This window comes from Prionailurus viverrinus, chromosome A3 (genome assembly GCF_022837055.1).
Source record: "Prionailurus viverrinus isolate Anna chromosome A3, UM_Priviv_1.0, whole genome shotgun sequence".
Classification (NCBI taxonomy): Eukaryota; Metazoa; Chordata; class Mammalia; order Carnivora; family Felidae; genus Prionailurus; species Prionailurus viverrinus.
In genome coordinates, this window is record NC_062563.1 from 104,646,284 (window position 1) to 104,668,658 (window position 22,375).

Here is a 22,375-nt window from a genome sequence, read left to right on the forward strand (position 1 = left end):
GGAAAAATGTCATTTCTATGCTGTGCTCTTCAAACATGAGCCTAGAGCTTGGCAACATGTCCCCACAGATTTGACATTCTCTGCACCTGAGTTGTCTCGTCCCCTGGTCCTGTCTGGGTGACTCGTGCAACTGTCCATGACTGAGCCTCCCTCGGCACCTCAGCCAGGGGCCTGCTTCCTGTGGCCCAGCCTCCCAGACGTCAAGATCTCTAAATAGAAGGTTCAGAACGTCTAAGGTGTATCTGCCTGCCTTCAGAGCCAGCTCTCAAACAGCCCACCTCTTGCCAGACTCCTGTGATCCTGGCCACCGGCCTAGATCAAAACTCATCATCTGTCAACATGCTCTCCAGATTCCATGCTGCTGGCCGGCCTGGGCACCTACCACTGTGTTTTGGCATGACACAGCAAGGTGCCTAGCACAAAAACGACACGTGGTAATTGTTGTCATTAGCCATTTCTTTTTGCCCCCAATTAATAAATCGAGATTCAGCGGCCGAGGCCTCCTGTTAGAAACTGCTAAGTTTCCACGTTCATATGTGAAACGATGAGAAAGTGCCTATCATGTAAACAGCCTGTTTAAACGCGGCGAGGCGCTGTTTAAGTTACATCGTTAAATGTTTTAATTGCGGTACAAAATGCATTCAGTCAGATGTGCCACCTTCGTAAGTCTTAAGTTTCTGGCTTGATGATTTTCAACACGTGTATATACCCATATTAACCACCCAGATAAAGATGCATAAATTTCCCGTATCCCAGTTTGTTCCCCCCTCCCAGTCAATACCCTTCTCTCCCACCCTGTGATTCCCCACACCGCCATCAACTAATTTTGCCGCTTATTAAACGAATGCCGGCTGTATGGAGCCATACATTATTAACTCCTTTGTGTCAGGCTTCTTTCACTAAACATAACGTCTCTGAATTTTCTCATGTTGTTGCATGTAACAGTAGTTTATCCCTTTTTGTGGCTGAGTAGAATTCCACTGTATGAATAAACGACAGCTGGTTGGTTAATCCAATGCTCATGTCGATGGACATTTGGGTTGTTCTCACTTGGGGGCTAGAATTGGTAAAGCTGCTATAAACAGTCTTGTGCAAGTCTTCTTGTGCATGCTTTCATTTTTCTCGGGTAAATACCTCGCGGGGGAGTTGCCGGTCACAGAGTAGGAATGTACTTTAACCTTATAAGGAAATGCCAAACTGTTTTCTGTCATTGCCCTCTTATACTACCAACAGCAATGCATTTTCTCATTGCTCCACGTTGTCACCAGGACCGAGTGTCATCTGTCACTCTAGTTCAAACCATTTCAGTACGTGTGTCGTGGTATTTCACTGTGGTTTTAATTTCTATTTCCCCGATGACTAATATGGTTGAGCAAGGTTTCATGTGCTCATTACTGTCCTTTCATCTTCTTTTGTGAAGTGCCTTTTCAAGTCTTCTGTGCAAAAATTTTTTTTTTGTTGTTTTTTTTGGATTGTGTCTTTATTATTGAGTTGCAGTTCTTCACGCATTCTGGATAAAAATCTTTTGCCAGACACGTGTATTGCAAATAACTTCTCCGAGGTTAAGGTTTGCCTTTTTGTTTCTTTACTGGCGTCTTCAGGAGAACAATTTTTTTTTCTTGGTTTTGAAAAAAAAATCCGTCAGAAGATATTTAATGTAATGGTCAGTGCTTCTTACCTCTTTTCTAAGGAACCTTGGTTTACTCCAACTCCACAGAAATATCCTCTTTTGTTTTTCCCTTTTGCAAGTTTTATGGTTTGCGTTTACATTTAGAGTCTATCATCAATCTCAAATTAACTTTTGTGTGTTGTACAGGGAATAAATCAAGGTGCCTTTTATTCCCCATTCACATATCTAGTTTCCATTCAGATATCTAGTTTCTGGCACAATTTGTTGAAGAAATTACCTTTGCATTATTTAATTTCCTTTGTACCCTCGTCAAAAATCAAATGAACATATATGTGTGGGTCAATTTCTGGACTCTATGGTGTTCCATTAATCTGTTTTTTTTTAAATTTTTAATGTTTATTTATTTTTGAGAGAGAGAGACAGAATGTGAGGTGGGGAGGGTCAGAAGAGAGGGAGACACAGAATCCGAAGCAGGTTCCAGGCTCTGAGGGGTCAGCACAGAGCCCGACAGCACGTGGGGCTCGAACCCATGGACTGAGATCATGACCTGAGCCAAAGTCGGTCCTCAAACCGACTGAGCCACCCAGGCGCCCCAATCTGTTTGTTTATCCTTATGCCAATCCGGTACTGTCTGGATTACTGGAGCATTAACAGAAATTCTGAAACCAGGTAGTGCAAAGGCTTTCACATTTCTTCAGCTTTCTCATAGTTGTTTTGGTTAGTTTAGGCCATTTACATTTCCATGTGAGTTGTCACATCAGCCTGTGAGTTCCTACAAAAGTTCTGGCTGATACGTTTGATTGAGATGGTGTTGAATCTATAGACCAATTTGAGGAGAATGAACATCATAGCAATATTGAGTTCTTCCATGCACAACATGGCATACTTCTCCATTTATTTAGGCTTTCTTTAATTATTTTCTGCAACTTTTAAAAAATTTTTTAATGTTTATTTATTTTTGAGAGAGACAGAGACAGAATGGGAGTGGGTTAGGGGCAGAGAGAGAGGGAGACACGGAATCCGAAGCAGGCTCCAGGCTCCGCGCTGTCAGCATAGAGCCCGACGCGGGGCTCGAACTCACAAGCTGCGAGCTCATGACCTGAGCCTATGTTGGACGCTCAACCCACTGAGCCACCCAGCCGCCCCTACTTTCTGCAACATTTAAAGTTTTCTTTTTTTTTTTTTTTCAACGTTTATTTATTTTTGGGACAGAGAGAGACAGAGCATGAACAGGGGAGGGGCAGAGAGAGAGGGAGACACAGAATGGGAAACAGGCTCCAGGCTCTGAGCCATCAGCCCAGAGCCCGACGCGGGGCTCGAACTCACGGACCGCGAGATCGTGACCTGGTTGAAGTCGGACGCTTAACCGACTGCGCCACCCAGGCGCCCCCATTTAAAGTTTTCAAGATATAGATCTTGCATTGCTTGAATTTTTATTGTTAAATATACTCCTAAGAATTCATGCTTTTTTAATGACATCATAAATTTTATTTTTAAATTTTGTTTCCCAACTGTTTATTGATGTTCTGTAAAAATAAAATTTATTTTGGATGTTGAGTTTGCACCCTGTAAACTATTGATTTATTAGTTCTGGTAGTATTTTGGGCTTTTCTGTTTTTTGGTAAATTCTCTCATATTTTCTATGTAAACAATTATTTCATCTGCAAATTAAGATAGACTTATTTCTTCCTTTACAATCTCTATGTCATTTCTTTTTCCTGTCTTGTTGCCCAACTAGAATATCCAGTGTAATGTCAAATAGAAGTGGTAACATGAACTTTCTTGCCTTGTTCTCTATTGTAAGGAAAATGTGCAATATTTCTCCATTAGATATGATGCCAACTATTGGTTTATTATAAATATGCTCTTTCAAAATTGAGGAAACCACTTTCCATTCCTAGTTTGCTAAGACTTTTTAAACATGAACCTGTGTTGGATATTGCCAAAAGTCTTTTCTGCACTATATAATCATGTAATTTTTCTTTACTTTGTCAATATTGCAATTTGCGTTAACAAACATATTTGAATGTTAATTCAAACTTGCATTCCTGGAAAAAACACCACTTGGTGAGGTATTTTCGTTTATATACTGCTGGACTCGGCCATTAATATTTTATTATACATTTCTACCCGTATTCATAAAGAATATTCATTTATAATTTTGTTGTAATGTACTTATTAGTTCTTGGTATCATCAGTCATACGGTTTTTGAAAGAGTTTTGTGTAAGACTGGTATTTTTTTACCTTTAAATTCTGATAAGATTCAACAGAAGAACCATCTGGACCTGGGGCTTTCTTTGTGGAATGTTCCTATTACAAATTAAATTCATTTAATAGGTATTTTTAGAGCTTCCATTTTTTGCTTGCTTTTGAAAGTTGTATTTTTCCAGGAGTTTGTTCTAAGTTCTTGAATGTATTTGCACAAAATTGTTCATAATATTCCCTTTTTGTGTTTTTAACATCTGTCCTGTATGTTACAATATCTCCTCTTTCATTCTTAATATTATTAGTGCTTTATCCCTTTTCTCTTGACCAATCTTGCTAAGGATCAATCAGTTTCATCAACCATTTTAAGAACACACTTAGATTTCTTGAATTTCTCTATAGTTTGCTTCCTACTTTATTAATTTCTTCCTAATCTTTATTGTTACCTTTATTCTACTTATTTTGCTCTTCCTTTTCTAGCTTCTTTTTTTTTTTTTTTTTTTTTTTTTTCAACGTTTATTTATTTTTGGGACAGAGAGAGACAGAGCATGAACGGGGGAGGGGCAGAGAGAGGGGGGGACACAGAATCGGAAACAGGCTCCAGGCTCTGAGCCATCAGCCCAGAGCCCGACGCGGGGCTCGAACTCCCGGACCGCGAGATCGTGACCTGGCTGAAGTCGGACGCTTAACCGACTGCGCCACCCAGGCGCCCCTTAATTATTTTTGCTTTAAATGACCAATTGAATTATAAAAAGTTTAAGATAAGAAGGAAAACTGCCATTAATATTTACCTATACATTTTGCATTTTCAGTGTTCTTCTTTTCTTTGGATTTGAGTTCCCATGTAATTTTGCTTTGTTCAGTTTGGAGAACTTTCCTTAGCATTTCTTGGAATACAGGTCCCTGGTAACAGTTCTCTCTCAGCTATCCTTTACCTGAAAATATCTTCAATTCAGTTTTGATATATGTTTTGCTGGATGTACAACTCCAGGTAGACAGCTTTATTTTGTCTTTCTCTTGGCAGCCCTTTAGAGAGATCTTTTGCACTGGCTTTTGACTCTGTGGTTTTTAATGAAAGTCAATCCTCATTCTTATCATTGCTTTCTTACGTGTTTTCCTCTCTGGCTACTTTTACAAATTATTCTTTATCTTTGGTTTTCAGACATCTTTGGTTTTACTATGATATGCTCCCGTTTTTGTGATTGTTTGTTTTTCAATCCTCTCTGCTTGAATCTTGCTGCATTTTTGAATTAAAAAAATTTTTTTAATGTTTATTTTTGAGAGCGAGCGAGCAGAGGAGGGGCAGGAAGAGAGAGGGAGACACAGAATCTGAAGCAGGCTCCAGGCTCTGAGCTGTCAGCACAGAGCCCAGTGTGGGGCTTGAACTCACGAACTGTGAGATCATGACCTGAGCTAAAGTCTGACGCTTAACCTACTGAGCCACCCAGGTGCCCCTTGCTGAGCTTTTTGGATTTGCATGCTATCATTTTTTTTAAAAAAGAAAACATTTGGCTAATGCTTTTTCTGTTCTGTTCTCTGTTATCTTCTTCTAAGACTCCAATCACATATATACTAGAGTATGTGATCCTGCCCCACAGGTCATTGAGGCTCTGTTCATTTTATCAATCTTTTTTATTTCTGTGCTTTAGTTCAAATTATTTCTATTGATTTGTCTTCCTATTCACTGACTCTTCCCTCTGTTCTGTCTAATCTGTTGTTAATCTGTAATCTCACCCAATAAATTATTAATTTATTGATAATATTATCTTTTTTAGATTTGTCCCATTTAGTTCTTTCTTTTTAAGAATTTCCAAAAGTCTTCTGAAATTTTAATGTATTATATCCCATCCACTCTTTAATAAATTCACTGTATGTTTTCAAAAGCTCTTTTCTTCTAATTTCAACACCTGGGTCATTTGGGGAGTCTTTTTCTATTTACTGGTTTTTCTCTTGATTATGCATTACATGTCCTTATTTCTTCACATGTCTGGTAACATTCTATTGTATATTGGACAATGTGAATGATACTCATTCTAGATCCTATTGTCTTCTTCTAAAGAGTGTTGAGGATTTTTCCAGCATTAAGTTAGATCACTAGCAGATAAACTTGGATTTGTGGAGGCTGTTTTATGCTTTGTCAGAAAGAATATTTTTGGTTTTGCCTTTAGTCTGTTTTAATTTTACCTTTAGTCCTTGGGTGAATCTGTTTTCCTGGGACATAGTCTTATACATAAGGTAGGGCCCTCCTAGGACTTCATTGGAAAGCCCCTGGACTTTGCCTTACCCTTCTAACTTGGCAGGATTCAAATTACAAATTCTGCTTCCTGTGTAGTAGGCAACAGTTGAATTCTCTGCTCAGCTCTTTAATCCCTCCAGATTAAAAATCCCTTGAGTTCTTTGGGGTCTTGTCCATCCATGGATATTTCATACATGAGTCAAGGATTTGAATAATGTTCATACACATATTTTGAAGTTTCCTTCTCTGTGGTTCCCTCCTTGTTCTGGATTTTTCGCTTTGATTTTCAGTCTTTCTGACAGTCCCAGACTCCATCTGCTGAACTCCTCGTGACATTAAGATTGTGGTTTCCATGTGATAACTTCCTCTTTAACCTAAGTGCAGGAAAAGGCTTTCCAACTGTCAGTTACAATTCAGAGACAATAAAAACAAATATTACTACATTTAACTACATAAAAGTTAAAAAAAATTTTTTTTTGCGTGGCAAAAATCACCACAAACAGTCAAAAGACAAGTGACAAACTGGGAGAAAAATTATGCAATGTGACAAAGGGCTAAGATCTTTAATACAGAAAATAGTCTTAAAAACGGATGGACAAAAGACCAAAAGCTCTATGGATAAATGGAAAAATGATATGAATAGACAATACATGAAAAATATGTTAAAATGGCCCTCACACTGACAAAAACTGTTCACTCACTTACTTACACTTTTTAAAAAAATTTTTTTTAACGTTTTATTTATTTTTGAGACAGAGAGAGACAGAGCATGAGCAGGGGAGGGGCAGAGAGAGAGGGAGACACAATCCAAAGCAGGCTCCAGACTCTGAGCTGTCAGCACAGAGCCCGACGCAGGGGTGGAACTCACGGGCTGGAACTCACGGAACTCATGACCTGACCTGAAGTCGGACATTGAACCAACTGAGCCACCCAGGCGCCCCTCACTTACTTATACCTAAAGAAGTATAAGTTAGACCAAAACAGAGATACCATTTCTCACCTATCAAATTGGGGGTTGGGGGAAGCATGAGGACAGGTTCTGTTGATGAGACTGTGAAAAAATGAACATTATCTGGTGGTGAGGATGGGGGCTAGGGATGCAAAGTGGTACAACTGTTCCGAAGCAGAATTTGACAATATCTAACCAAACTACATATGCGCTTACTTTGGGCCCAGTGGTCGAATTTCAAGACATCTTCCCTGGAGATACACATTAAGCAATACTAAAATTTATATGCATATGGCTATTTACTGCGGCATTATTTCTAGCTGAAAAGTACTGAGAGGAAGATTAAATGCCCATGTATTAGAGAAGGGTTAAGTAGGTGACAGCACATCCACAGCGTATTATTCTGATGCCATTTTAAAAAATGAGATGGATCTCTATGAAGTGATACAGAGTAATTCCCAAGACATACTACTGTTAAGTGGGGGTGTGGTGGGGGGAAGTCTAGAAGGATATCTATGGCATGCTATCCTTCATGTAACAGAGAAAGCAATATAAGAAAATACACATGTTCCTGTGTATTTGGGGGGAGAAGAATAAAGGAAAAATAAGCTAAAAACTAAATAAAAATAAAAAGGATGCCTCTAGGAGTATGTAGAGGGGGAAAAGGAAGAAATGAAAGTGTGGATGAGTATACCTTTCTAAAAGCTTTAAGTCCTGGAAACTTAGTAGTGCTTTACGTAGCTAAACCATGAATGGAGTAAAATCAACCAGGAAGATCCCAAAGTAGGAACAAATAGGAACAATTGAACTTACATAACAAACAAAGAACATAATCTCACTAAAGGATATGGAGAAGGAAACGAAAGTAAATTGGGAAATACTATTTTGTTTCGATACTATACGCTAAAAGAAGAATACGATATTCTAGTTAGTAAATGCGCTTCTCACAGAGGTATGGGTTAGCAATTCTGAAACTACTTACTGTGCATACTAAGGAAGATCAAATAAGTAAACACACATTAGACAATGAAATCCAGGTTTCTGACTGTCTCAGAGAACGAAGTTACAAATAGGAAAGAGGGAAGGCTAGAATGAACCTTGTGGTTTTGGATTGGAATCAGAGGTACCAGCATAAACTTGTGGTCTATACACACATACAGGTCTTGTGAGAACGTGTGAGTTAGTAAACATACATTTATTTCCTAGCTTAGAACAGCTAGAAGCATTGACACCCCAGCAATAATCAGCACACCCAGAAACCAGGTATTGGTTTTTAAACACCATTTTCCAATAAAAGGAAGCGGGGTTTCTTGGAAAATGATTATATGTCGGGCAGGGAAAATTCAAGATATGATACATTTTGTGGTAACAGAAAACAAGGGAGTGCGTACTAAAAAAGAGAATAGTGACATGTCGAAGGGATATAAGGAATAAGTGGAAGGAGCTCTCAGAAGCCAAAACTGGAACAATTTGAGCAAGAAAATAAATAATGATGGTATCAGACAGTAGCCCAAACACAGAAACGATATTGCTGAGTCTACACTGATATAAAATAATAACTAATTGAATAAATAAGTAGTTGCAGGAGAAGGGACAGTTCTTGGTTCTAATTAACTAATGTAATCGAGATGGGGGACATAGAAATTCCCCACTAGGCATACACCACAGTATTCATCGTTTCCAGGAAGACTCATAGATGGACACGGGTAAAAGTTTGAGGAAAAACAGGATATCTACATACTCAAGCATCAGTCTAATCTCTGCTCTTGGTGACTGTGTCACCTTGGAGAAAACACTAGCCTTCTTCATCCTCAGGTTGCCTATCTGTAAATGAGCGAGTTTGACTAGTTCACCCTGAGGGACCCTTCTAGTTCTCACACTCCGAAGGAAATGACCACACCTCCCAGGGAGTAATCAGGAATACAATTTCCTTTTCCTTTCCTTTCTCTTCACTTCCCCTTCCTTCTTTATTTCCATTCGCTCCCCATAGTAGGTTTCCCTAGGAAGAGAATTTAGGGTGCTCTCTATGAGAGAAAGGTGGAGTAAGCCAGAAGTGAGGGAAAAAGAGAAAATGCAACTGGGTTGCTACAGGGCGGAGAAGAAAGTAAGAGAGAGGAACACATCACAGAACAGAAACATTTCCTATGACCAGCAACAACAAGGGGAAAGTGCCAAGCTAATGCTTGGGAGCACCATCCACCGGGGAAGCAGGTGTAGTCAGCTTCATATCTTCTTGCCCATCCACTCCGGGGTCTCACAAGACCAACATCTACCCTTTCCTCAGCCACCAAGTACGGCTTGCTGTGAGAAGTGGCAGTCAGTTACCCTCTCCCTTTCTCTGGAGTTGCAGGACTTTAAGCCTTATCTTTCACTGATCAATGGGCACATGCTCCCCATTGAAGGAATTTCAACCACCGGTCAGCAGAGAAGGAGCCACACTTCTGCACAGGTGGCCTTTGCCTAGGCAGCACCCATGCTGCGAAGATACAAAGGCCCCTCCATCAGACTGTCCTGGTCTTCTGATCATTTCCTCAATTCAACTTGAGTAAGAAGATGCATCAATATCAATGCAAAGTATGAACTCAGGAAATTTGGTTTCTAATCCTGTTTCCTAGCTTTGATGATCTGTCTCTGGAACAAAGCTCTTGGCATTTCTGTGCTATGAGATTTTTAGTAAAACATCTGCCATTCAGGCCACTGTATTGGCTTTTAAAAATGTAACAAACACAAGCCAGCTGCTGTCACTCTCTTGTTCCCTCTCCCGACCCTCAAACGCTCAGAGAAGCACAAACAAACCAGCGCCAGAGTTTTTCCTCTCTTCGGGCTTGTCGACGATAGCAGTTCCAAGATCCTCTCCGGATCTACCAGCTACCTGGTGACCAAAGCTCCCGAGGACCTATGACCGATGGACATCATTACAGCCCTACCTGCAGCACCAGCCATGTGTATGCCATCCAATGCCTAACACAGCTCCCATTTTGCACAGACAAGAACTCAGATAAGATTCCAAACCCCAACCTGGTGGCCTGAGCAAAGATGCCGTCAGTCTAAAATTATAACAAACAAAGTAGCTGGCATCATCTGTTAGAAAGACAGTCTTTACAGAAGTACTCTGGCTTTATTATGTTTTCAAGATCTAAATGAAGAGTTTTAAAGGCACACACACACACACACACACACACATGCAGTCAGGCGGCGCGCTGACCACAACAGTAAAAAAACCATATACAGAAAGCTCTGGAAAGTCACATCTCTGATAACCTTATTCCCAGCCTCCTCACCAATTCTTCTCCATCCAAATCTCAAACTCTGAATAAGGAAAAATAACTTAGGGTAGTTGCTTCCAAGTTAGTTTACTGCCCCTGGATTTTGAGAATGATTCATAATGTTCATCGGCGGACTGCTTCCCTTTTCACTTTAACTCAGACTTGCAGTGTGGTGGAGGGCACCATGAATCAGATTTGTAAAATCACTCTTTTCCAGGTCATGCTTACACACCCTGAAGTGGGGGTCTACCAGTGTGGTAGAAGAAGGTTACAGGTGCTAAGAGATGGAACATGAATCAGCTCCCAGTGAACCAGAACTATCACCCGATCTGGATTCACATCCCTCTACCCACCCAATGTTTGTTATGTATATTTGGAAGTAAATAGTCATTTGTTAAACATATTGTTTACGGAGGCCCTATATTTTTCCCCATAGCTTTTTCTCCATACAATGACATAAGTCCTTAATAGAATATTCTCAAAGCGACAAGCCATTGTTCACGAGTTTACTTTTTCTTCCCACTAACGGGAAAATGATGTAGCAGTCTTGATGAGCGAGATTTGCAGCACGACTTTGGAAAATTGGAGAAGGGGGGCTTCTCAGGGAAGCTATGGGGCTGTGCTCCCTTTATGGCCACCAGCACACTGAAGGACACTTCCTGGCCCTATTTTCAGTTTAATTCTGGGTAGGAGGCAGATAGGCTATCTAATGTGAGAAGAGGGTTGGCTAAGTAACTCTAAAATAAAAAGAGCATTACAAAAAATGAAGAAGAAAAGCAAATTTCTGAAGCCCATTCATATTTTCACCCCTTTAAACGATTCTGAACCAAATCACAGGATTGTTTTTACAAGATCTTGGCATTCTAGATGAAATCACCCACCTTTGGACATTGCACAAAGACTACTGTCCCAGCTCTAATTTAATCTAGTAAATTAGATGTTCAAATTACTGAACAGATTGTTTTATTTCAAGATACACCAAATTAATGTAGGTAGACATAAGCCAACATACAGCTAGCTGAATAAACAGCTGAATCAAAAATACAAACTAAGATATAGAAGTCAATATTCTTTCCTCTAAGCTTGTAGGCTTTGGCATAATTTAGCACTTAAGTTATTTCATTTTCGTGGGTTAAAACTAGCGGACTTATCCCAAGGCAGAAGCATATCTTAATAGTTTGTGGTCTTCCCATGCTCAAGCTCTAGAAAATTGTTCTGCTCAGTGAATATTTAAATTGCCCATTAAAATAGTTACATTTTAATGATAGCAGCTAAGATAATTAACATGAGGGCAAGGTTTATTATTTTTAAAAAATTCTTCTCCTTCTCCTTCTTCTTCCATGTTCTACCTTATTCCATCCTTGCAGCAAGTTTATATTATGTCCACTCTTATCCCAAACGTATAGCTATAGAAGCAGAGGCTCAGAAGCAGTAAAATATCTTTGTCTGATTTGAAAACCCTTGTATTTCCTTGCCACGCCATGTGCCTAATTTTCTTTTATGTTCAGAAAACACGTGTGGGTGCAAATTTTCTTTTCTCAAAATTAGAAAATCAATACTCATGAACAATTTGCTCTCTTGCAGAGAACAATTATAAGTAAAAAAATGGCTCTGAAAATTTAGTAAAGTACCGGGGAGCATCTAAATGCCATGCCGAAAACAGAATAAAAAGTAGGTATTTCGCAGTGGACCTATGTTTCTAGTGTCAGTAAAATAAAAATACAAAGAGAAGATGACAGACTCCCAAATCCTGACGATAAAAAAGTTAGAGGGGCGCCTGGGTGGCGCGGTCGGTTAAGCGTCCGACTTCGGCTCAGGTCACGATCTCGCGGTCGGTCTGCGGGTTCGTGCCCCGCGTCGGGCTCTGGGCTGATGGCTCGGAGCCTGGAGCCTGCTTCCGATTCTGTGTCTCCCTCTCTCTCTGCCCCTCCCCCGTTCATGCTCTGTCTCTCTCTGTCTCAAAAATAAATAAACGTTAAAAAAAAAAAAGTTAGAAAGCTGGAGAAATAAAGTGTTAGGAAAATGAATGTGGAGAAATGCATGGCTGGGGAAGTACAATCTGCTTCAACATTTGTGGAGAACAGTGTGGCAGTATGTAAAGCCTAAAAACTGCACACTGTTAAGAATGTTCCTAGTGGCACGGTCTGTAATGTAAACTGAAACCCAAGAAGCATTAGAATATCGTACAATCATGCTCTTATTGACAAAGAAAGAATGCCGTCTCATTTTATTAAGTGGAAATATTGATTAACACATTACAAACTCCGTTTGTATTTTGCTTCAAAAAATGTGTGTATCAATGCCCAAGCTCTTAAACAATTTTTGCTTGCAGATGCCGTATTAGTTATCTATTGCTGTACGACAGATTATCTCCAAATTTAGCATCTTAAAACAAAGAAACTTTTGTTATCTGACATGGCTCCTGAGGCTTAGGAATCTGGGCATGTCTTGAGTGGGTGCTTCTGGCTCGGGCCCTCAGGAGGCTCCAGTCAAGTTGTTGACTGCCCTGGTCCCTGTCGTCTCTGAATATCTGAATATGGCTGGAAGAGGCACCTCCACGCTCATTCACATAGCTTTTGTCAAGACGGTTCAGTTCTTTGCCAAAGTTCTTGCTCATGACATGGTTTCCCTCAGAGTGAGGGAGAGACAGAGAGAAAGAAACTAAGACAGAAGCCACGGTGTCTTTTTAACACGATCTCAGAAGGGACATCCCATTACTTCTACTGTATTCTATTGGTTGCACAGACCAGCTCTGGCACAATGTATAAGGATGTGAGTAGCAGGAGGGAGGGATCCTTGAAGGCCATCTTGGATTCTATCACAGCCCATCCTCATCCCTTCCCAAGGGCCACAAAAATCTCATCCCATTACAGCAGTGATTCAAATCCCAGAATCCCATCATCTAAGTCTAGCCTGGGTACAGATTAGGTTTCCAAGATGTCACTCCTTAAGTACAGTTCCTTTTGATTTGAAGGCTTTTTTAAAAATATAACATTTATTGTCAAATCGGTTTTCATACAGCATCTAGTGCTCATCCCAACAGGTGCCTTCCTCAATACCCGTCACCCACCCTCCCCTCCCTCCCACCCCCCATCAACCCCCAGATTGTTCTAAGTTTTTAAGAGTCTCTTAAAAACTGATTTGAAGGCTTTAAAGAGACAAGTTATCTGTATCTGGCTGTGCATGGCCAATATACAATAGTGGGAGAGGACTGGATAACCACTATACATATTCATGCTCAAAAGGGAAGAAAATGAGAGGAATAAAGGGGTCAGTGATCCATAGAAATGCTGAAATCCAGCTGATCAAATGTCAGAAGTTTTTTGTTTTTTGTTTTTTTTTTTTAATTAAGATTCAGTCCTACACATGTCCAGCTGTTTTTATTCTCCGCAGCCCTTGGTTTTCTTCCTCTGAGGCATTCTTTCCATTATCATGAAAGGTCCGCATCTTTGTGACTGAGTAGTCTTCTCAGCCTGCTCTCAGCTTGTAGAAGTTTCATGGCCCAAAGGCTCTATTCATTTTGTGCTATCTCTGTACCTTTCAGCACAAACTGAAAAATGTGACGGATATAATTCTCTTAGAAACTTTATACATCTTCTGTGAATCTTTTTTGGGGTTCAGTCCATTAGACAAAAAAAATCCATACCCACAAATCTCTTTGAGATAGGCCTTCAGGGTGTGGAGAAGGCTAAAGAAGGATGCCTTTAAAAGCACCCTAGAAGCCTACAGTTGGACTGAAAAGATCTGTGAGGCATACCCTTAATCTGTTCAGAGGGCCTTTTGCCCTACTGAAGACCCATCTTTGATCTTTCTCAGTTCTTAAAAGGATTTCACTTACATCTTGGGCTTTATCTTTCGGCCGTGCATTCCTGAGAGTGCTCTGGATTATATCTTTGCTCCGAAGCCATCTTCTGTGTTTCTTTTGGGTAGGATTAGGTCTTCCAAAAATATATATTGAAGCACTAATCCCCAGTATCTGTGAATGACACCTTATTTGGAAATAGGGTCTTTGCAAGTTAAGATGAGGTCATCCTTGGAGTAGGGTCGGCCTCAGTCCATATGACTCGGTGTCCCCATAAGAAGAAAAGAAGACATAGACACACAGACTGAAGAAGGCCACACGGTGACAGAAGCAGAGATTGGAGTGATGCGGAGACAAACCAAGGAACACCAGTTGCCAGGAACCACCCCTGTGGTACTTTGTCATGGCAGCCACAAGAAACGAATTACAAAATGGTGAGCCTGGGAATCTTCAAAACCGCGGCAAGTCTTAGTTCCTTCCTGTTAAACACTGTTTCCTTCAGCTTCTCTCTGTCTTTTGGCGTTGTACTCTAAGCAGCCAGAAGAAAGCAGGCCCTGTGGACACTTTCAGGCGCTGAGGTATGTTTTCCACTTTCTGTATCACTACAGACACAACAGTGTTGCTTAAGTTCTGCTGCTCCATAGCAAGAATCCCCTTTCCTCCAGTTTCCAATAATATTTACTCACTTTCCTGTAAGTCCTCATGCACAGCTTTATCAAAGCCCAGACGGCTTCTATGAACAATTTCTTCGAGGCATTTTAGGCTTCTATTGAGCTCTTCTTCTCTAAGACTCTTCTCTAAGCTCACTCCTGGTTCCAAGACCACATCCACATTTTGAGTTACAAGCTAGGTTACATCATCACCTAGCTTGAGGTGCCCAAATCTGTGCGAGGTATCTATTACTCTGTAACACATTGCCCCCCAATTTAACAGATTAAAACAAACGCTCATTATTCACAGAGTTTCTGGAAGTCAGGAATGCAGAAGCTGCTTAGCAGGGCAGTTCTGGCTTCATGTATCTCCAGGTTAAAACTTAAGTCAGTTAAAACTTAAGACAAGGTTTCCCACAGGGTGGGTAATCCAAGAAAGAGAGAAAGAATGAGCAACAGAGTGACCAACATGGAAGTCACCATGTTTGTTTGTTTTTTTAATAATCTCATCTCAGAGGGGACCTGTTATCACTTCTGCTGTATGTCACACAGACCAATTCTGGTACAATATGGGAAAGGACTACGCAAGGGTATAAATACCAAGAGGGAAAGATTCTTGGGGGTACGTTGGAAGCTGGCTACCACAGATATATGTTATTTGGCGCATAAGAGTTCACAGTTATAGCATCATCAATTTGGCTGTGTACTGTTTCACACTTTTGCATTTTTTGTAAGATCAACATCACTAATGGCTATGAGGTGAATTATGTTTCCTCCAAAATCCATACTTGAAACTCTCAATCTGCAGCACCTCAGAATGTGATGCTCTTTGGAGATAAAGTCTTTAAAGAGGCGATTAAGTTAAAATGAGGCCATTAGGATGGGGCCCCAGTCTAGTCTGACTGATATACTTAGAAGAGGAACAGACCCCAGGAAGGGCATGCACAGAGGGAGAATCGTGTGAAAAGACATCAAGAGGGCAGCCATTTGGAAGCCATGGGGAAGACCTCAGAGGAAACCAACCCTGCTGACACCTTGGCCTTAAAATTCTAGCCTCCACAACTGTGAGAAAATAAATTCCTATTGTTTAGCCAACCAATCTGTGGTGTTTTGTTATGACAGCCTAAGTAGACTAAAACACCAACCTTCTGAAAGACATCTGAAAATATCTTGCTGTTGCCCAATCTGTATTTTTTTTAAAAATCATTTCTGTTTTGATGCATAGAAGTATACATCAACATATATAATTAGATTTTTCTATATAAAATGTATATAATTAGATTTATTTCTAAACTAAGCATCTATGCTTTCATTAGGAGAACTAAAACTCATTCATTTTATAGGCCATTTTAAATCTAATGCTCTAATCTAGAGGCAGATGCTGGAGGGATTTAAGTCTCTTTATAATGGAAATGTATGAGAAGATGCCTCTCCCATGATTTTTTTGTGGATTGAATTTAGGGGTCATATTGTAATGGAAAAGGTGTTTTCAAGGAATTACCAGATCAGTGCAGTTGAAGACCAAATTGTTAATCTTTTGGGGCCAGAGACAGAGGACTTGCACTTAGCCAAATCAGCCAAGAGTCAAGGGGATGTCACAATGATCAGGAAGCAGATTTCGAGAAGCAATCCCGGAGAAATTCTCAAACCAAGGAGCCCTCTTAAAACAGCCCTCTCACCATGATGCAGGCAGAGCAAAAAAAAAAAAAGAGCAGTGCTGGGGAATCTTTAAGGATCCTAAGAACATGCTTTCTAATTTGTTCCTTGCTCTGCCTCTGATTACACAAGCTTCTGGTCGTTTATTTATCTTTGCTGTGTCTTCTGTAGCGATTTGGATAACAGGCATCCTGTGTTTGGTACTCATATTAACTTACAATGTAATGAGACGTATCTTAACCTAGGTTCCTTTAGTGATCAAAGTCAGAACAAAACAGTGTCTTTTGCCTACCCTGCAATTAAAGTAAGAGATTGAGCATGTTTTTACTCTAGCTTCTATCTCACCTTAAAATATATTATAAACCCAATCTATTGTAGAACCAGTGAGTCAAATTTTTTTAATTCATGTTTTTCTCCAAAACACATTTTTAGATTCTGAACTTTGCAACTATTTTTTTAATTTTTTTAAAACGTTTCTTATATTTTTGAGAGAGACAGAGTACAAGAAGGGGGAAGGGCAGAGAGTGAGGGATACAGAGGATCTGAAGCGGGCTCTGTGCTGTCAGTACAGAGCCCATCGTGGGGTTTTAACTTGGGAACGGCGAGATCATCACCTGAGCCGAAGTCAGGCACTTAACCGACTGAACCACCCAGGCACCCCTGAACTTTGTAACTAGTTTTAAAAAAACACCTACTTATTGGCTGGATTTAGGGGGACCACAAATCCTTTTATATCTTGGCCTCCTTATGTTGGAGCTATTAATTTTGATTTTTTTAAATGTCCTATAGAGCATGTCTTTGAATAATTTTAAGAAAGGCCAAATGAGTAAAATTGTTCCCTTTTAAAAATTTTTTAATGTTTGTTTTTGAGAGAGAGAGAGAGAGAGAGAGAGAGAGAGAGAGAGAGAGAGAGAATGAGCAGGAGAGGGGCAGAGAGAGAGGGAGACACAAAACTCAAAGTGGGCTCCAGACTCTGTGCTGTCAGCACAGAGCGCGAACTCACGAACTATGAGATCGTGACCTGAGCTGAAGTCGGACGCTCAGCTGACTGAGCCACTCAGGCGCTCCCAATGGTTATTTTTTTAAATATATCCGATGTACATTTCTCCCCCAGAGAACAATGTGTCCATTTAACACAGAGACCATTATTTTTCAATTCCAATAAGGGCTAAAAATTATTCCAGTCATCAACTTCGATGGCAGCCAAATGATGGCTTGCGGGCAGAATTCGAAAAGTCAACACAAAAGGGTTCAACAGCAGCATCAGGACCTCAGAGCAAGCGGGGCTTTCAGGGCAGACAAATGCCCTGTAGGAACTCCAGCCACTTCCAGAAGCTTCTAATTACCCTGACTCATCCTCTACTACATTTAGCAGATAGTTCACCAGCAAGAATATGCCTTAAACACATGTCAAAAGGAACACACACACACACACACACACACACACACACACACACAACGTATCTTTACCTTGTAATGAATTCTGGCCACCAAACTCCGGCGAAGAGCCCTTTTGCGAAAATTCACTGCTTTCAACGGAAAGGCGAGATTACCGACTGTGTCCACATCAAATGCCAAGAAACTGATGGAAAAACACAGTGACCATTATTATTATTTTGTCCTCACCAAAGAATTCAATTTGAGAAAAACAGACAGGGTTTGTTCTGTCAAAAATAATTTTTTTTTCCAATAGAAAAGTAGTGTAAGTACAGTTGAGCCCCCTTCACCTCTCTCACTCGCTGTATTCATGCTTCTTTCAATATTCTGATGGGTACCTGGCTCTAGTTTATCCTATGTGGTTGTCCTTATGGTGTAAAGATAATTTGGCTTCCTGCTTCTTTTCACTTACTATTGTATTAGAGATAGTGAGTCAATATTTTATATAGTCTTTCTTCATTAAGAACTATATAATTTGCATCCATTGGGTTTATGATAATTTTCTCAACCATTGTTGGGCATTTGTTCCAATGATTACAAGTGACTATTGCTCATCAAATACATCTGTCACAAAGTATTTGTCAAAGGCTAACATTTCTTAAATACATAATGTATCAGGACCTGTGCTAATTACCGCTGTGAATTATTCAACAATCTCAAAATTTCTACGATGCAGATACTATAATTATTCAATGTATAGTTTGGGAAACTGAGGCTCAGCAAGTTTCAGCAACCTGCTCAAGGTCACATGGGCAGAACACGCTCAGGCTTGCGTTTTGTCTTAGGGAACACTTGTATTTGAGGAAAGAGGAGGCCAAGAAGTCAGTGAGCGGGCTGTGGGCAAGTGCAGGGTAGAGTATCCTGCAGAGATAATGACTCTCTTCAGCAGGTAGTCATTTCTATCTTCCCCATCTGGCAATGAGGAAACTGAGGCACAGGGGAGGTAAGAGACTTTGGCATAAAGAGACTCAAAACACCTGTCTCCCTTAAAGCCCTGCAGGCTTTTCATGTGGCTCTGCCTTTTGTGCTAATTTTGCACCCTCCCATCCTCTGCCCCGTGAAACTTCTGTCTTTGGAAGTTGGACAGACAGTGAAGGGCTTAATTCACCCTTACAGCTTTCCCATAACTTAGCCACACCTTTGTGGCCCCTTTGCCCCATATTCTTGGAAAATAAGTTGTCATAAGACCCAAATAATTTAGAGTTTCATTAATTAAAATTAAACCCACAAGTAGCTGTTGTTGCTTAATCAGAAGCCATAAGAGAAACATTAAGAAGCAATTGATACAGTGCTTTTGAGAATGCCAAGCACTGAATTAATAATTTCCCTCCGTGGGGCGCCTGGGTGGCGCAGTCGGTTAAGCGTCCGACTTCAGCCAGGTCACGATCTCGCGGTGCGTGAGTTCGAGCCCCGCGTCAGGCTCTGGGCTGATGGCTCAGAGCCTGGAGCCTGCTTCCGATTCTGTCTCCCTCTCTCTCTGCCCCTCCCCCGTTCATGCTGTCTCTGTCTTAAAAAAAATAAATAAACGTTGAATAATTTCCCTCCGTGTAGACAGGAAAGATGGGAGGTCATTTTCACGCCAATTATCAGGAAATTTAACTTGTATCAATACTTATTCTGAATCTGGTCATTAGAAAGTTGAGCTTCTGTCCTAGTTTACTTAACAAAAAGTGAAAGAACTCTCACATTGTATTGAAAAGTATGTTTCAGTCATTCTAGAGACTTACTATGAAGCCTAGAGACTGTGAATTTTGTTATTAGAACCTATCTTTTTTGTAATGTTTACTGTGGAATACTATCCACTTGAGGTTGTGAACTACATGTGCTACAGGATGTGGATCTCATCCACCTGCCCTATCATGAGTCACATGCCAAGCACAACCACATCACATAGCTTTAGGAACTCGCCCAGCATCAAAAACTGTGAAGACTCTTAAAATTAGGGATATCGCTAAAGGCAACCTCCTTGTATTTTATAAGAAGGTCAAAATGACTCTAAATTTAAGTTAAATTTGAATGCACATCATCAGTCATCAAGGAAATGCAAATGAATACCACAGCGAGGTAGCATTATATGTCCACCAGAATGACTATAATTAAAATACTGACATCATCAAATGTTGACAAGGATATGGAGCAACCAGAACTCTCATACTTGTTGATGAGGTGTAGAATGGCAGACCACTTTGGAGAAAGTTCTCATAGTTTCTGATAAAACTAAAGAAACACATACCCTATGACCCAGCAATTCCACTCCTACTATTTACCTAAGAGAAATAAAAACATGTCTTCACAAAAAGGCTTGCATATGAATATTCACAGCAGAGCTACTCAGAAGAATGAAAAATTCAAAACATCCCATGTGTCTCTCCATCAATAAGAAAATGGAAAGCAAATCCTAATATATCCGTAAAATAGAATACTACTCAGCAATAAAAAGGAACAAGCTAGAACACATGACAACATGAATGAATCTCAGAAAGCATTATGTCATGTTAGTAAGCCAGCCACAAAAAATACATACCGTATGGTTCCACTTATACGAAATTCTAAAACAGGATAAACTAATCTGTGGTAGAAAAATATCAGATTAGCGGCTGCATCTGGGGAGGTGGTCACAGGAAATGACTGAAAAGGGACATAAGAGAACTTTCTGGAGTGGTGCTAGTGACCTATTACTTAACAAGAGTTATACAGGTATATATCTGCATTTGTCAAAATTCAGTTAATGCACAGTGAAGATTTGTGCATTTCACTGTATGTAAGTTCTGCAAAGGAAGAAAAAAACTGTAACCAAATTTTGAACTCTAGTGAATAATGTTCATGCTGAATCATTTAGAAGTATGCTGATGCCAGCTGTTTAGTTTGACATGCATCAGGGAAAAAAAGATGAATTGATAAGTGCGCTGAGGAATTGATACATGGATATACATGTGATATAGCAAGCACAGTAACATGTTAATAGTAGAATCTATATGGTGGGTTTATGAATGTTCACTACACGTCTTTCAATTTGGTCAATACTTGAAAATGTTCATAATACAACATGGTAAAACTTTTCAGCATAATGCAGAACTTCAACTTCCTCAGCTCCCACACCTCCTAAGGATCCATGGGGGTGATGAGGGCAGCCGGAGCTCTGCTGGCAGCCCCAGGGAGAGAGGGAGAGGTAGTCCCAGGGGGAGGGGAGAGGCAGCATTCATCAGGACAAGGGGACAGAACTCAGCTGTTTGCATAAGCAGCTATAGCCACTCTCAGAGCCACGCCCTGCCTCCCTCACCTAGTCTCTGGAGACTAGTTCCTCCCACAGTCCAGATGAATGGGTAGCTTCTGAGTGTCCACACAAATGACTGCCTACTTGGAGGCATTTCAGGGCACCCGGAAGTCCTCAGCCCATCCTTCTTCATGCCCCCGCCTGCTCGTGGGTACGTCTCTCATGAGTTGTCAATATGACCGCCATCTGATTGTAGGTTCCATGAAGGCTGAGAACCCACAGTCACTGCTGCATCACCGACGCTGACAGAAGTGCCCAGGGCACTGAAAACATGTTGGACGATAAAGGCTTTTCTCAAGATACATAAAAACCAGAGCAAGGTTTGGGGATGTAAGTAGATAAACAGACTGAATCAGTAAAACCTGGAGGTGTGCGACAGAGATGTATACTGTTTTAGAGGTTAATAAGCGAGACAAAAATAAATGGACTGGAACTTTCCAAATATTTACAAGTGGAATACTGCCTTTGGCACATCTCAAGTCTATCCCGGAAAATTTGCCATGAATATAAATTTGCATATGGGTGAGGGTCTGCTGTGCCTTCAAAATGATGGAAACAAGCCCTGCTCTGCTATGTGGAAAAGAAATGAAAGGGCAGATGATGTGCTGCCAGTTTGGGAACAAGTTTCCTGAATGAATGGAGCTGATTCCGATGGGAGTTGTACTGTTCTTTCAACTCCTTATATGTTGGATAATTTTCAAACTGAAGAACTGGGGGGGGGGGGGGGGGGGGAAGCTAACAGTACTATACATTGCCCACTCAGGGCTAGAAATATTAAAAAGACGCAGTGGCTTTACAGAATGTGCAAGGACAAATTGAGACATTACAACTAATAACGAGTTAAGTGAAACAGTCCTAGAATATGGGACCTGATGTTTTCAAGCTTTAAGATAGATTAGAGTTTGAAAAAACAGGAACCTGATCAGTATGAAGGAAGGAAGGAAGGAAGGAAGGAAGGAAGGAAGGAAAGAGAGGGAGAAAGAAAGGGAGAAAGAAAGGGAGAGAGAAAAAAGAAAAAAAAGGACAGATTACATATTTCTTAATTTCACTTTATGCTAATAGACATGAAAAGTGCCACACACTTTTATTTATTGTGTTTCCCATGTTTTATTTATTTTTATTATTTTTATTTTTTTGAGAGAGAGAGAGAGAGAGAGACAGAGTGTAAGCAGGAGAGGGGCAGACAGGGAAGGAGTCACAGAATCTGAAGCAGGCTCCAGGCTCCAAGCTGTCAGCACAGAGCCCGATGCAGGGCTCGAACTCATGAAC

At 40.5% G+C, this 22,375-nt stretch overlaps 1 protein-coding gene across 1 annotated transcript in view; it reads right to left on the minus strand.

Moving 5' to 3' along the window:
• Positions 1-22,375, minus strand: part of ACOXL (acyl-CoA oxidase like) — a 312,998-nt gene that overhangs the window by 91,387 nt on the left and 199,236 nt on the right. The window contains exon 15 of the mRNA XM_047854457.1: positions 17,866-17,977. Within this exon, the coding sequence (XP_047710413.1) occupies positions 17,866-17,977 (112 nt within the window). The remainder of the gene's footprint in view (positions 1-17,865; positions 17,978-22,375) is intronic.